This window comes from Cotesia glomerata, linkage group LG7 (assembly GCF_020080835.1).
Source record: "Cotesia glomerata isolate CgM1 linkage group LG7, MPM_Cglom_v2.3, whole genome shotgun sequence".
NCBI classification, from domain to species: domain Eukaryota; kingdom Metazoa; phylum Arthropoda; class Insecta; order Hymenoptera; family Braconidae; genus Cotesia; species Cotesia glomerata.
Genome location: NC_058164.1, coordinates 18,020,462 through 18,034,082, shown reverse-complemented (window position 1 = coordinate 18,034,082; position 13,621 = coordinate 18,020,462). Strand labels below are relative to the sequence as shown.

At 32.5% G+C, this 13,621-nt stretch overlaps 2 protein-coding genes and 1 long non-coding RNA gene across 5 annotated transcripts; all 3 read right to left on the bottom strand.

Annotated features, from left to right (window-relative positions):
* Window positions 1–1,338: 1,338 nt before the first annotated feature.
* On the bottom strand, window positions 1,339–3,176 carry LOC123269277 (cytochrome P450 6B2-like; the record flags this gene model as incomplete). The annotated part of the gene is made up of 1 exon (XM_044734875.1): window positions 1,339–3,176. A coding segment is annotated over exon 1 (1,104 nt), but the record flags the coding sequence as incomplete, so codon positions are not given.
* A 4,602-nt stretch (window positions 3,177–7,778) lies between these two features.
* On the bottom strand, window positions 7,779–9,186 carry LOC123269025. Of its 3 annotated transcripts, none has more exons than XM_044734517.1 (2): window positions 8,745–9,186; window positions 7,779–8,210 (listed from the first exon to the last, which is right to left on the bottom strand). In XM_044734517.1, the coding sequence occupies exons 1-2, from the start codon at window positions 8,952–8,954 to the stop codon at window positions 8,025–8,027; spliced, it is 396 nt and encodes a 131-aa protein (XP_044590452.1). In that variant the 5' UTR covers window positions 8,955–9,186; the 3' UTR covers window positions 7,779–8,024. The 3 variants fall into 3 exon arrangements, 1 of the variants encoding a protein (XP_044590452.1); XR_006510343.1 differs by having other exon boundaries at window positions 7,779–8,271; XR_006510344.1 differs by lacking the exon at window positions 8,745–9,186 and adding an exon at window positions 8,335–8,363 and having other exon boundaries at window positions 7,779–8,271.
* Window positions 9,187–11,103: 1,917 nt separating this feature from the next.
* LOC123269365 lies at window positions 11,104–13,215 on the bottom strand. The gene is made up of 2 exons (XR_006510392.1): window positions 13,168–13,215; window positions 11,104–11,149 (listed from the first exon to the last, which is right to left on the bottom strand). It is a non-coding gene; the product is annotated as an uncharacterized LOC123269365 (long non-coding RNA).
* Window positions 13,216–13,621: the final 406 nt, after the last annotated feature.

Sequence of the window (13,621 nt, the reverse complement as noted above, 5' to 3'; positions counted from 1 at the left end):
TAACGCACTCGCAATCCCTTTTGGATTGGAATTCGAGAAAATCCATTCTTAGCTTAACTTGACATCATACACAAAGATTCCCACCAAATTTGGAGTCTGTAGATGTTATAATTTGTAAATTAAAATTGTAGATTTTAAGACTCAGCCCCGCAATCCCTATCAGGAGTTGAATTTGTTAAAGTCCATTTTGAGATGATCTCTTCATTAGAAATGAAAGATTCCTACCAAATTTATAGTTTTTAGAAGCTATATTTTGGAAATTAAGATTTTTTATTGTCAACACTCACTCCCGCGATCCTCATTGGAGGTGATTCGTTGTAAAATCCGCTCTTAGATCATTTCTATATCACATATAGCAGATTCTTACCAAATTTGGAACCTATAAGAGCTATAGCTTGGAAATTGAAAATTTTCATTGTTAACACCCACCCCCGCAATTATTCATATTTGGCGTAGGTTGTCATTAAATCCGCGCTTAAATCATTTCTACCTCACATGTAGCAGATTCTTACCAAGTTTGAAGTTTATTGGAGCTATAGCTTGGAAATAAAAATTTTTATTGTTAACACCCACCCCCGCAATCCCCTGTCGGGTGAGCTATCGTAAAATTCGTTCATAAATGATTTATACATCACTTACAGAAAATTGCTACCAAATTTGGAGTCTGTAGAAGCTATAGTTTGAAACTTAAAAATTTTCATTGTTAATACCCACCCCCGCAATCCCGTGTGAGGTGAAATACCGTAAAATTCATTCATAAATGATTTTTACATCACTTATAGAAAATTCCTACCAAATTTGGAGTCTGTAGGAGCTATAGTTGGAAAATTAAAAATTTTCATTGTTGATACCCACCCCCACAACCCCCTGTGGGGTGATCTATCGTAAAATTCATTCATATACTATTTCTCGATTTCTGACAGAAGATTCCTACCAAATTTGGAGTCGATAGCAGCTATAGTTTAAAAACGGGAATTTTTCATTGTTAACGCCCCCGCAAATCCCTTTGGGGGAGGAATTTCTTAAAAACCGTTCTTAGCTGACCTCTACATGCCAAAAGTAATATTCCTACGAAATTTTAAGTTTCTAGGTCTGATGGTTTCCGAGATATCGTGATAAGTGACTATATAGATAGGAATCTCTTATAATAATATAGATTTGAGCAAGCTTGATCTGATTTGATCAGGCTTGATCTGAGTAGGTCAAATCAGACCTGATCAAATTGGATCTGATTTGATAAGAGCAAATCTAAACTTTTCCCAAATAAATATTAATTTATTTTCAAAAAAGTTCCTCATTATTTTTTTGTATCTTCAATATGTTACTCAGAATTTTAAAAGCAAATAATAAAAACATACCTTTAAATACCATATTCATAAACTTCATGTTTTTAACGAGCTCATAACTCAGCTTTCCTTCGTTTCCTTCAATGGCTACCTTGATTTCTTCCCTCAATCTATCCTGATAATCGTGATGCTGCGCTAATTCATAAAGCGCGTTGCTCATCGTCGTCGAAGAAGTCTCGAACCCAGCCAAAAAAAACACAAACAACTGAGATGTAAGCAGGGTGTCAGTAAGTTTGATATCCACTTTTTCGGGATTATCCTGTAGCTCCATTATCAAATCAATAAAATCATTTTTTACGATCTTGTTGGCCTTCCGGTAAGCAATAGTTTCCTTCATAATACTCGTAAAGAATTTAGTAACCTTGCTATCATGCATAATAGGTGCCAGCAGCTTGTACAGCCAAGGAGCGCCCTCTCGGATCCTAAATCTGATGAGCTTCTTCCAGTCAATATGAAAAACGTACTTTCCCATTTTGCGGAATTCGCTCTCTTCATCCGCCATTGCATTCAGTTGCAGTCCAAATGCGCACGTCCCTATAACGTCTGTCGTAAATCGTGCAGTCAAATCTCTAACCTCGATTACTCCTTCCGCATGTTTTTCAGCCATCATTTTGTCGACATAGACCTTGAACTTGTCCCCGCATTCTTCCAATAGATAGAACATATCCTTCAGTTTTCCTGAAGTGAAAGCAGGGGATAGTTTGTGTCTCAGTGGCCGCCATTTTGTGTGCTCTAGATTCACCAAGTGCTGCGATAGTGGCTCCGCGTGCTCGAAAGTCTTGAGTCCTCTGTCGGGAAACTTTGAAAAGTCTCTGATGAATATATCTTTAAGGATATCCAAGTCTTTTATTATCAACAATGGCTGCCGACGAATAAACACTCCTATAAATTTTTCCGACGGGTATTGATCGTAAAAGTTGTCAAGCCAGCGACCGAATGATTTTTTACCCAGAAGTACATCTTTGAAGTTACCCACCAGTGGTAATGGATCCGGGCCACTTACATTGCGTTCGCGCCAGTAACCGTACGTTGATATAGACCAGTAGTAAATAACAACAATAATTATTAATATTGCACTAATTGTTTCGGCGATCATAATTGTCAATTAATTTTCACGTGTTACCATCACATCATTGGAATGTTTCAAAAAATTAAAAATTTAAAGAAATCTTTTTTGATAATTTAATAATTTTTTGAGGTTAGGTTGTTATGTTTACAAATTTAACTTACAAATATACTTATGACGCAGTATATAATTAGATGAACGGTTGACAACTGATCAAATTACGCTTTATATTGCGTCATGACTCTATTTATTAACTAATTGTCTGTTAATTATTCTAGTTATTTATAAAAGTTTCGATGTTGTTAGTATGAAAAAATGTAAGAGTTCACTATTTTAGGTGCGAGAAATTTAAAATACGAAATATTATTGATTATGATTCACTTTGTATGTTTTAGTAATAAAGTTTTAATGTGACGAGTCATTGGAACGTGTAACTGATAGACGCGATTCAGAGTGACTGTGAATTCATGAAGCATTGTATGACTCGTGTCTACATTGTCGATGTAGTGGTAAGCGGCTCGAGTGAGTACTGTATATAATGATGATAATAATCGTAGTTACGATAACACGATTAAGTATTAATGACTGACTGTATTTATTGTCGGTTTTTATTGAACCAAGTACACGGTGACAAGATGACACTTCATATTTTCTTTGATGTCATGGAAAAATTAAGAGGAAATGTTGATTAAGATTCAAGGAAATTTACAGTTATAAAATTTTTAATGGATAATTCAAAAAACGATTAGGCTGCCGTTAATTTATGATGATTTTAAGTAGATAAAGAAAATAATTGACTAAATAAAATTTTTTAAATTAAACTTTATTATACTTTAAAAATTTTATGAGTTTCCAATATCAAAGTATATTTTTCCGTAAATATTTTATTTGAATGTTATGATTTTTAAAGATCAAAGATTATTTTAGGTGATTCTTGCCAAAGTTGTATAGAAAAATCTCATTATTATTATGCTCTGTTTTATTTAAAATCTTTGTCTATAATCGTGTATTAAACTTAAAAATCACTAGCTCAGCTTCCACTACATAACTTTAAAAGAGAATGATTTTTGTAGACGAACTCAATATTTCAACAAAAATTTTATTAAATACTTCATTTTTAACAATTCAGGTATATTTATATTTATTTAATAAAATATTCAGAAAGTTTTTCATACTGCATAAGAATTTTAATTACTTAAAATTTCATCATGTAATTCTTCGGAAAAATGCACTAAAACAAATACATTTTTTGAGTTTAAGTGTTGGATATGTTATTTTGAAAGTATCCTTCTGAGAGATGACGGACAAAAAGGTGGATTAAAATTATAATTATACTTATCAATACCCAGTCAGCATCCAAGTCAGAAAGATTTCAGTATGAAGTCTTTTAAAAAACTTTTTATAGAAGTCCTAATGTGACGTCTTAAGGAGCTCTTTTTTACGAGGTCAGAACTAAGAGCTCTTAATGAACTCATAAGTTTGGAGTCAATTTTCTGACATCTAACTGAGTCCCTTTTTTGGACTTCTTTTTGAGTTGCGTATAATGAGCTTATAGACATTATAAACAAAAACACAAATTTCTTTTTAATATAAAGCTGTCAAAATCTTATTCATTTTTCATTTATTACTTTCCTGATTGAGAAATTAAATTGAAAATGATTAAAAATAATTCGAATTAAATAATTTAAAACAATTTGAATAGATTAATATATAGATATACACTTGGCATAGGTTAACTCATTTCTCTTAATCCAGGTTAATTAAATTTTTCAAAAATTTTCAATTATATTATGAAGTAATAGGCAATAATGTTAAAATCTGGTTCGTAATCAAACTAATTTAGATAAAATAATAAAATTGGATTCTAATCTGAAAAAATTATGTGAACTTTCTACATTTAAGGAGTACTTTGCATGTATCAATTTTAAACATTTTATTCGAATTTAACGATATCTTATAACTATATACTTATTAATTATTGTTGAATTTTTAATATTCATTAATTTATCGATTAGATTTTATATTGTGAAAAGTAAACAAAATTTATATAGACTATTTAAAAAAATATTACAGGTAGACTTTTGAATATTTTTTAGTATATAAATATTCGTAAAAGTTACTTTTTCTCTATCGATACACAGTATCAAATAGAATAAATAATATAGACAATGATCGCAACATTTCATCACTATATAAACTTAGCTTGTAAGAATAATGAGATGTGTAAAACCGACAATATTAGGTCTAACTAAAATAATAAACATTCGAAATCAGCATCGGTGCTTCATGAAACTCTGAATTATTTTTCATAATTTACTTTTATTATTGTTATTATTATTATTATTATTATTATTATTAATATTATTTTTGTTGTGATCTTATTATTGTTATCATTATAATAGCGTATAGAGATCAAAAATCATTCATTTGTGCGAGTTCAGAAAAAAGAGCTCTTTCCCAGTAAACACGTTTACGTCAATGTGACGTCAAAATGACATTGGGCTATGTCAGGATTTACGTAAGATACAAGTCACGAATGAGTCATATGTGACTCATTATTTCACACTTCTTGACGTAAGATTCTGACGTAAAAATATGACGTAGTCATGACGTCAGTATTATGTCTCAATGACATTTATGACTTCAATATGACATACCTGTGATGTCTATATCATGATAATGATGTCATTATGACGTAAAAGTGATGTAAGTGATGTAAGAATTGTACCTCAGAAAAAATATTAAAAAAAAAATTTCTCAAAAATAAAAAGATGGCAATTTTGAAATTAATTATAGTGTTGTGGACTTATTACAGTTTGAAACACTAGTTATATGTTGATACTTGATGAAAAAATCCTGAAATATGCTGGGCTCGAACTTGGGTCCTCACGTGTCGGAGTCTGGAACGCTGCTCACTTGTCCAAGTAACGGTTCATGTCACGAAGTAAATAACTTACGTGATAAGCCTTACATGACGAAAATGCTTATTTCATAATTTTTCTGAGATTAAATGGATTTTAAGAGCTGGAATTGTATAAAATTCAAGTCTAATAATATTCATTAAACTCATGAAATTTTATAAAGTTCTATAAAACTTTGTAAAACTCTTATAAAAGGCTCTCTAGTGAAACTTGTGGTAATTAATAGACAATTTATAAATTTTCATAAGAATTGATTGAATCTTACACTTTCAAAAATTTTCGTCTAAAAGCGGACCCAGAGAACTTTCACAAAGTGAAATTTTTTCAGAGTAAACGATGTATCCGTGTCATTTGAATATTTTTAATACTTATTGATTTCTCAAGACTCGAATTTTTTTTTATTTAATTTTTTCCGAAGATTTAGTATTTTTCATTTGGATTTTTCTTCTTCAAAATTTCAATTTACAAAATTTAGATTTTTTTAATTTCAACTCTTTTAAGTATACCATTTTTTAATCTATATTTCTTTTTAATTTCAATTTTTTTCGAAATTTGAATTTCTTTAATTTAACATACTAACAACATTATGAAACTTGATGTACACAGTAAAAAAATTTTGCGTCATTGTGTCAAAAAATTTTGTGTTAAAAATTTTTATGTTAAATATTTAACATTTTTTATGTTGATTTAACACAATAAATGTTAAATTTACACTTAAAAAAGTTAAATATTTAACACAAAAATTTTTAACACTAAAGTTTTTGACGCAATGACGCAAAATTTTTTACTGCGTAAAATACTATTAGTCTCGTCAATAACAATCATGGAACTTTTTGAATTATTTCAAATACAATGTTTCATAAGTAGCAGCACTAATGTCAGAAAATTATTTTTCAAGTAATAGTGCAATATTTAAATGACTGACATTTAATTTCTTGACGTGAAATCATAAGAAATTATATGTTTACTCGCTTGACGGTTTAAAAATTTAGAGTTCATGCCACATAAATTGAACTCGGTATTTTGTTATCAGTTTCAACCAAATCATTTATACCGAATGAAGTCGAAAATATTTTTACAATGGATAAAAGTACCTAAATTCATTGAAAAATATAAGTGAGAAACATATGCAACGAAAAAAGTATTTCTTGCACCAAGAAAATTTTGACGGAGGCCGAAGTTATATTGGAGCAAGAAGTGTTTTAGTGTCAAGAAATTTTGACTTCATTCACGAAATTTTCAGTCATCTTTAATATATTCTTGGTCCAAAGAAATTTACCTTTGAGTCAAGATTTTTTTTCTGCAGTGTATGGAAACATACAAGCAAAGATACAAAAATTTTATATCCCACATGTATTTAATTTGTATGTTTTTTTCTTAAAAACGTAAATGAAAAATATTTTGTATGTTATTTGCTAATATGTTAGATATATTCATTAATATTATAAATTATAAATTTTTGTTATTAAAAGCGGACTTAAATTTACAAGGTACCAGCTTAAATCAGCTGTTTACCTCTTCCTGATTCTTACTAAATTTTAAACCAATTTTCACTAATATTTAGCGATTAATTGTAAATTAGACATCTTGTTAAAGAAGTTTTATATTTGATAAATTTTGATCAATCGATAATATTAAAAAAATACATCCCCCAAATTTTATCAATATTATGGAAAATAATCGTTTGTCACTGATTTAGAAAATGACTTTCAAATTATGTCAGTATTATGTACAATTGTGACAAATTATTGATGTTAAATAATGACTCTCAGATGGTATCGGTATTACGTAAGACCATGACTTGTCACTGATGTAAACACATGATATTAATCTTACGTCAAGATTACGTACAACCGTGACTTGTCACTGATGTAAACGCATGATGTTAAACTTACGTCAAGATTACGTACAGCCGTGACTTGTCACTGATGTAAACGCATGATGTTAAACTTACGTCAAGATTACGTACAACCGTAACTTGTCACTGATGTAAATGCATAATGTTAAACTTACGTCGTTATGACATACAATGATGGCATTAATGTTACGTAATATTGTATTTTATATATTATGTCAGTTGTACGTAATATCTAAGTCATTTCCGTTACATCATAGAGAAGTAATAAACTTACATCAGTATGATGTCAAAAATATATCATATATTTTTACATCATAATTGGATCACAAGACAGGTCAATTTTACGTCATATTTACGTAAAATATTGTGACATTCCTATGACTTATAAATGACGTCATATTGAAGTCATGTGTTCACTGGGTTTAAGAGCTCGTTTTGATGAGTTCTTAAAGTCTACAATAATTGGCGCATTCGACCTCTTCAGAAGGTCTTAAAGACGTCTTTTAGACGTAGACTCTGACGTCCAAATCAGAAATCTGAGCTCATTCGGATTAACTTAATACGTCATTTTGCTATCTGGGTACTTGTTAAGAAAATGATTAAATAAAATTATGTCATTACAATAATAACAAACAATAAGCTATGAATTATACATTTATGCACTTAAATAACTTTATAGTAAATCAGGAAATGAAATTATTATATATACAATGCATCAAATTGATAATGTAAATCAAATTAATAAACATTGAATTTTGTGAGAAAATGTATGATATAAGTTGAAAAAAATCCTTATTCGCTTTTTATTTTCTACAATTTTGATGAAAGTACCTTCAGCACTTATTTGGCGCATTTGGCATTAAAGGCGGTTGATCGCAGGAGCACCAACCATTATTGAAACGGTTTTTGTAGAGCATTCCAAGAGCTCCACCTCCAAGTACACTTCCAGTTGATTTAAATAGTATAGAATATAATCCAGTTGCACCCAGTGTTTGACATAACGCAAAAGTTGATCCAGCCTTTAGTTACAATCAATCAATTTATAAAATTAAAGCAATCTTTATCTGGAGAGACGGCAATCTATAATGAGTGCAAACTTTACTGTTTGATGATAACATAAAATTAAATTTTAATTTCTCTTACTATTTTGCTAAAAAAATTCATTTGAACAGAATAGTGCTCCTTAATACTCAGTTATTTGAGTTACTGGCTTGGTTCAAATCGGTCAAGCCGTTCAAAAGTTATGAGAGGTTTACGCACACATACACTGCTGATGTCATCATGGGAATAGTCAGAATAGTTTTCTAGGACCTCAAAACGTGATTTTCTTATCGGAAAGTTTAAACAAAATAAGAAAAAACACATTATTGCACCTTTTTATCGGTAATTTTGATTGGTCTAAATTTGTTCGTAAGTCTTATGTCCGTAGTTATTTCGTTATCTTGTCACGGTGACATTTAAAAGAGGAGATTCCTTAACGGGGAATTTCTTGCTCGAGGAAATTGATACATGTAACCGTTCGTATAATATTGTTTTATTTAATATTTACTTACCTCTATAGATGGGCCTTGCAACCACGTGGTGATAGATCTTTTGGTGACACTCGCTGATCCAAATCCGATAAGTGGTAGTGCGTAAGCTCCTAACAAACCGCCTCCACTAACAAGTATACCTCCACCAAGTCCTAATCTAATGCGGAAAATTTTGAGATTGTTTTCGTTTATTAACGGTTTTTGACAATTGTCACACATCTGATAATACATCCAAACATTTTGGTATTTAGTTTTTTGCGGAGTGAAATTATCAAATTATCAATATAAAAATCAGAAAACAGAACACAAACTAATCACGGTGCTGTCGAAATTGGCTTAAATCGGCAATAAAGAAGTGCGAGAAATAGAGGATGAAGAATGAAATAATGAAATGCGAAAATCCTTCTCCCACAAAGTTGCACAATGTTATCTAAGTATGGATATTACATATGGTAGAGAACGCGTAAACACAACAAGTTATTTGATTGGGTTTAAGATGGCGCACAAGTGTATGAACTAATATAGAGTCCTCCAGTTTCGAATTAATTCATTAAAGATTAAAAATTTTTTTATATTACTCTTTTCCTTCTCGAGAAAAAATTTTTCTATATAATCATATATCTTCTAATATATAAAATTCTCGTGTCACAATGGTCGTTCCCATACTCCTCCGAAACGGCTTGATCGATTCTCATGAAATTTTTTATGTATATTCAGTAAGCCTGAGAATCGGCTACTATCTATTTTTCTAACCTCTAAGTGATAAGGGGTGTTCACCCCAAAAATTTTTTTTTTTTTTGGAAAAAAATTTTTTTTTTTTTATTTTTTTATTATGTGGCATCAAAAAATAAATACAACTCTAAATTTGCACTTTTTTATCACCAACCCTTGCTTTTTAATAGTCAGTTTCATAATTTTATCATTTTCTATACCGCTCGATAACATCAATTATTATCACTTGGTAAGTTATCCTTTCCATGTGTCTACCGGTGTCACTTCTCACCCTGTAAACAGCACGGAGTAGGGATGTTACCTCTACAGTTTTCGGCTATTATTAGTGTTTATGCTTCAAGCGTAGTAGTTAAACATTTTTACTATCTCAGTGTAACTCTCATATCAAATATATTCTCGAGTAACTTTATTATTTATTTATTTATTTATTAATAATATTATTGAATATAATTAATTATTAATAACTAATAAAATTATTAATTTTGAATGTAAATCGCACGATCAGTTAATTAAGTGACTTACATAACCTCTAAAATACTCAACACGTGTCACGAGTTCCCGCAAACAACGGCTATTGAGTTGTAAGTATAAATTATTTTTTACGTTTATTATAAAATCAAAAATCATTTTTTCTTATTTATAACGAAAATATTGTTGGGAATGGTGAAAAACGAATTCGGTGAAAGTTAGATTTTTATTACAATTGGGAAATTTTTTTTTTGTGTTTACTTATAAGAGCTCTAATTTCGACAGAATTTTTTTTTTTCACTATTTCTAACAATATGTATTTCCGATATAATTAAGAAACATAAAATTTTTCGCTTTCGTGAAACTATCTAATTTTTACATGTATATTTAATGTAATCAAAGATAAAATAAATGATTAATATAATAATTAAATAATTCAATCAGTTCTATTCATGTGTGTTTTGTATTGTACAGTGAACAATGCCAACAAAACGCAAAAGGACCAATTTGAGCCGTGATACAAATAAATCTAGAAGCATTCGAAATAGAAGAGCCCAAAGAACCGAAGAACAAGTTCAGGAAGAAAATACTAGAGCGCGTGTGAGAATGGCGCAATTGCGTCAAGAACAATCAGACGATACACGAGCTGAACGCAATGAAGTCATGAGATTAGATGGGCTAACAAAAAATATTGTTCACGCTGCAGCATTTAGAGATTAATATTATGTAATTAATTAATTATATAAATAATTATTACTTTTAATAAATTAAAACAATTAATGTTTGGTGTTTTGTTATTTTTAAACAACATTCCCTCATCGTTCACAGTGCTCCAGGCTCTTTCACTCATATTCCACATCCGTATACACTTCTAATAAGTTAGTAATTTTTTTTCGACACTAGAAATTCTCTAGAAATTATTCACATGGCAAAACAACGTTTGCCGGGTCAGCTAGTAATTATATATGGAATCACATATACAATTATATATAATCATATATAATTAATAATTATATTATATATTAGTTATATTATATTTCTCTGGCCGATACACGGCATCCCTATGAGAGACGCTGTTGAAGTACTCGCCTTTTCCCTTTATCTAGACGTCATCTCTCATGTTTTGTTGAAGTCTTAAGCTGATGCTACCAACTATGATCACCTGGAAGCTGGGTTTGCCCGCGTTTTTGCTACATAGCGTTGAGTACTCTCGTCATATTGAGACGCTACAATAATAAAATTTAAATAAACATATAAATTATCCTTATTTCAAGCACTTAAATCTAAGTAAAGAATTACTAAAAAAATTAGTGAATAAATCTGTGTCAAAATGAGTAACGACGAAGGTAATAAATCGTCGATTCCCCAAGATCCGGGGACGGGGCTGGAAGGTAGGTTAAACCAGTCGAGTGAGGTGGACTCATCGGACTCACGGGACCCACCTAGCCCACCACTTAAAAGAAGATGCAGAGAAAGCACGAGTGCCCAAATTAGACAGTTACAGCAGCAGGTTAATACTCTGGTTGAGTTAGTCACGTCAGCTAACCAACAGTCTACTTTTCAGGAACAACAGCCACAAGATCAGGTAAATGGCATGACATTTCTCACTGTTCCCGGCGAACAAGCAACGAAGGTTCTAGAATTAGGCCAATGTAAAACTGAGGTTGACGAACGAAGGGTCCTGCGGAAGATGGATCCAGAGAGGTTAAAGGAGCTAATAGAACTACAGAAGTTTGGCTCACAGGACTGGAAAGAGGTTAGGTATTCTAAAACACTAAAAGAATATTTAGCTGTTCCAGGATTTTCTGAGCTGAGAGTAAATGAGGAACTATGCTATCTAGATAAGGGTAGAGATCCTATATGCTCTACAGAAAGAGTCCTCGCGGGAATGTCGAACGCAATCTTAAACCAGAATCAGCTAATAAGAAACGTCTTACAAGGTATTGTTAACTGGTCCTTTACTAATAGAGATGTATGTACTCCAGAGGCAGTGCATGAATTATTTACGCAAAATTTTGGCCCGTCCTCTGCTATATTTAAAAATTCTGAGAAAATGTTACCGATCGTCTGCGGGAAAAGAGATTCCTGCATTGATGCTAGGCGAGAACGCCTGATGGCAGAAGCCCCGAATAAACAAGTTCAGGGAGCTTTAAAGAAGATTCCACCTAGCGAGGAATACCTCTTTGATAAAAGTAACCTGTCTTCGCTTATTCAGTCTTTAGGCGGCTCTCAAACTTGGCTGAAAACACCAGAGCAACCGGACCAGAGACAACCACGCCAGAAAAAAGACTCCCAAACATCCTTCCGAAATTCTTTTAATTCCTCAAAATCATCTCACTACCCTCGAGTCCGTTCCGAATCTCGTTTTCAGACACCGAGATCAAAGGACACCAGGAAAGAAACCGCTAAACCTGTTAAGTCGTCTTCCTTTCGAAAGAAGCCTACGCAATGACTATCCCTGTTAAAAAACTCCAATAAGATCCCATCAAAAGCGACAAAAGCCACTTAGAAACCAATAAAATTTATGAGTTTCTAAGTGGCTTTTGTCGCTTTTGATGGGATCCTATTGGAAATTTTAAACAGGGATATGACAGTGAAGAGTTTCTCGGGAGGTCAGCTAAAGTATTTTCAGCAAGAATGGAGGAACCTAGGAGCCCCACAGGTAATTTTAAATATGATTACAGGTTATCGAATCCCTTTTTCACAGAAACCTGTTCTTTGGAACGACTGGAGAACATCGAAATACAAGACAAGAACCTCTCGACAAATGACGGAGTAGATCGAGCTCCTTGTAAAACAGAAGATCCTAGAATCTCCCCAAGATCCAGGACCGAGTTTTATTTCTACAATGTTTTTAGTGAAAAAGAGCGACGGGGGTTCACGAACGATATTCGACCTTCAAAACCTAAACAGGCATGTAAAGGTGAGCGAGTTTCATCTCATATCACACTCGCAAATTCCAGACTTCCTACAGGATGGAGATTGGATGATCAGAATCGACATGTCGCAGGCGTACTTTCACGTCCTTGTGGCAGTGTCCCATCGTTGCTTTCTCCGATTAATTTACAACGGAAAGCTGTATCAGATAGCGAGCCTGCCCTTCGGCTTCTCATCTGCTCCACACGCCTTCGCATCAATCACGGATCGCAGAGATCCTTCGTGCAAGAGGCTTGAGAATCGCAGTCTACCTAGACGATTTTTTAGTAGCTACGCAGGACAGGAAAAAACTAAGGTCTCAGCTAACCATGTTACTGAACCTTCTCGAAGCTCTAGGCTGGTGCATAAACCGGAGCAAAAGTGTGCTGGAACAATGCCAGAAGTTGGATTTCTTGGGCATAACCTGGAACACACAAAAATGTCAAATCAGTCTTTCTTCAAAGAAAATCGAGAACATAACGAATCTGGGGAGCCCAGCTGGACAACACGTACATGTCCGGTTGCTGGACGAGAAACCAGCAGTCATAGCATTCAAACAAAAAGGAAATGCTAGCGGTTTACCTGGCAATAGAACAACAGGCGAATCGCCTGCACGGATCCAACATCCTTCTCCAAACAGACAATCGAACAGTAGTAGCCTATATATAGAAGGAAGGAGGGACGAAATTCCTGGGCCTCTACGACCTGACCTACGATCTGCTTCTTATGGTCGACAGTTTGAAAGTAGTGTTGTCAGTCTATTACCTTCCCGGAAGGTACAA

Excerpts from the sequence above, each read along its gene's own strand:
- LOC123269025 (XM_044734517.1), bottom strand. The coding sequence starts at position 8,954 with ATGTATTATCAGATGTGTGACAATTGTCAAAAACCGTTAATAAACGAA. Across the intron at positions 8,211-8,744 it reads TGCAAGGCCCATCTATAGAG|GCTGGATCAACTTTTGCGTT; the intron begins GTAAGTAAATAT and ends TTGTAACTAAAG.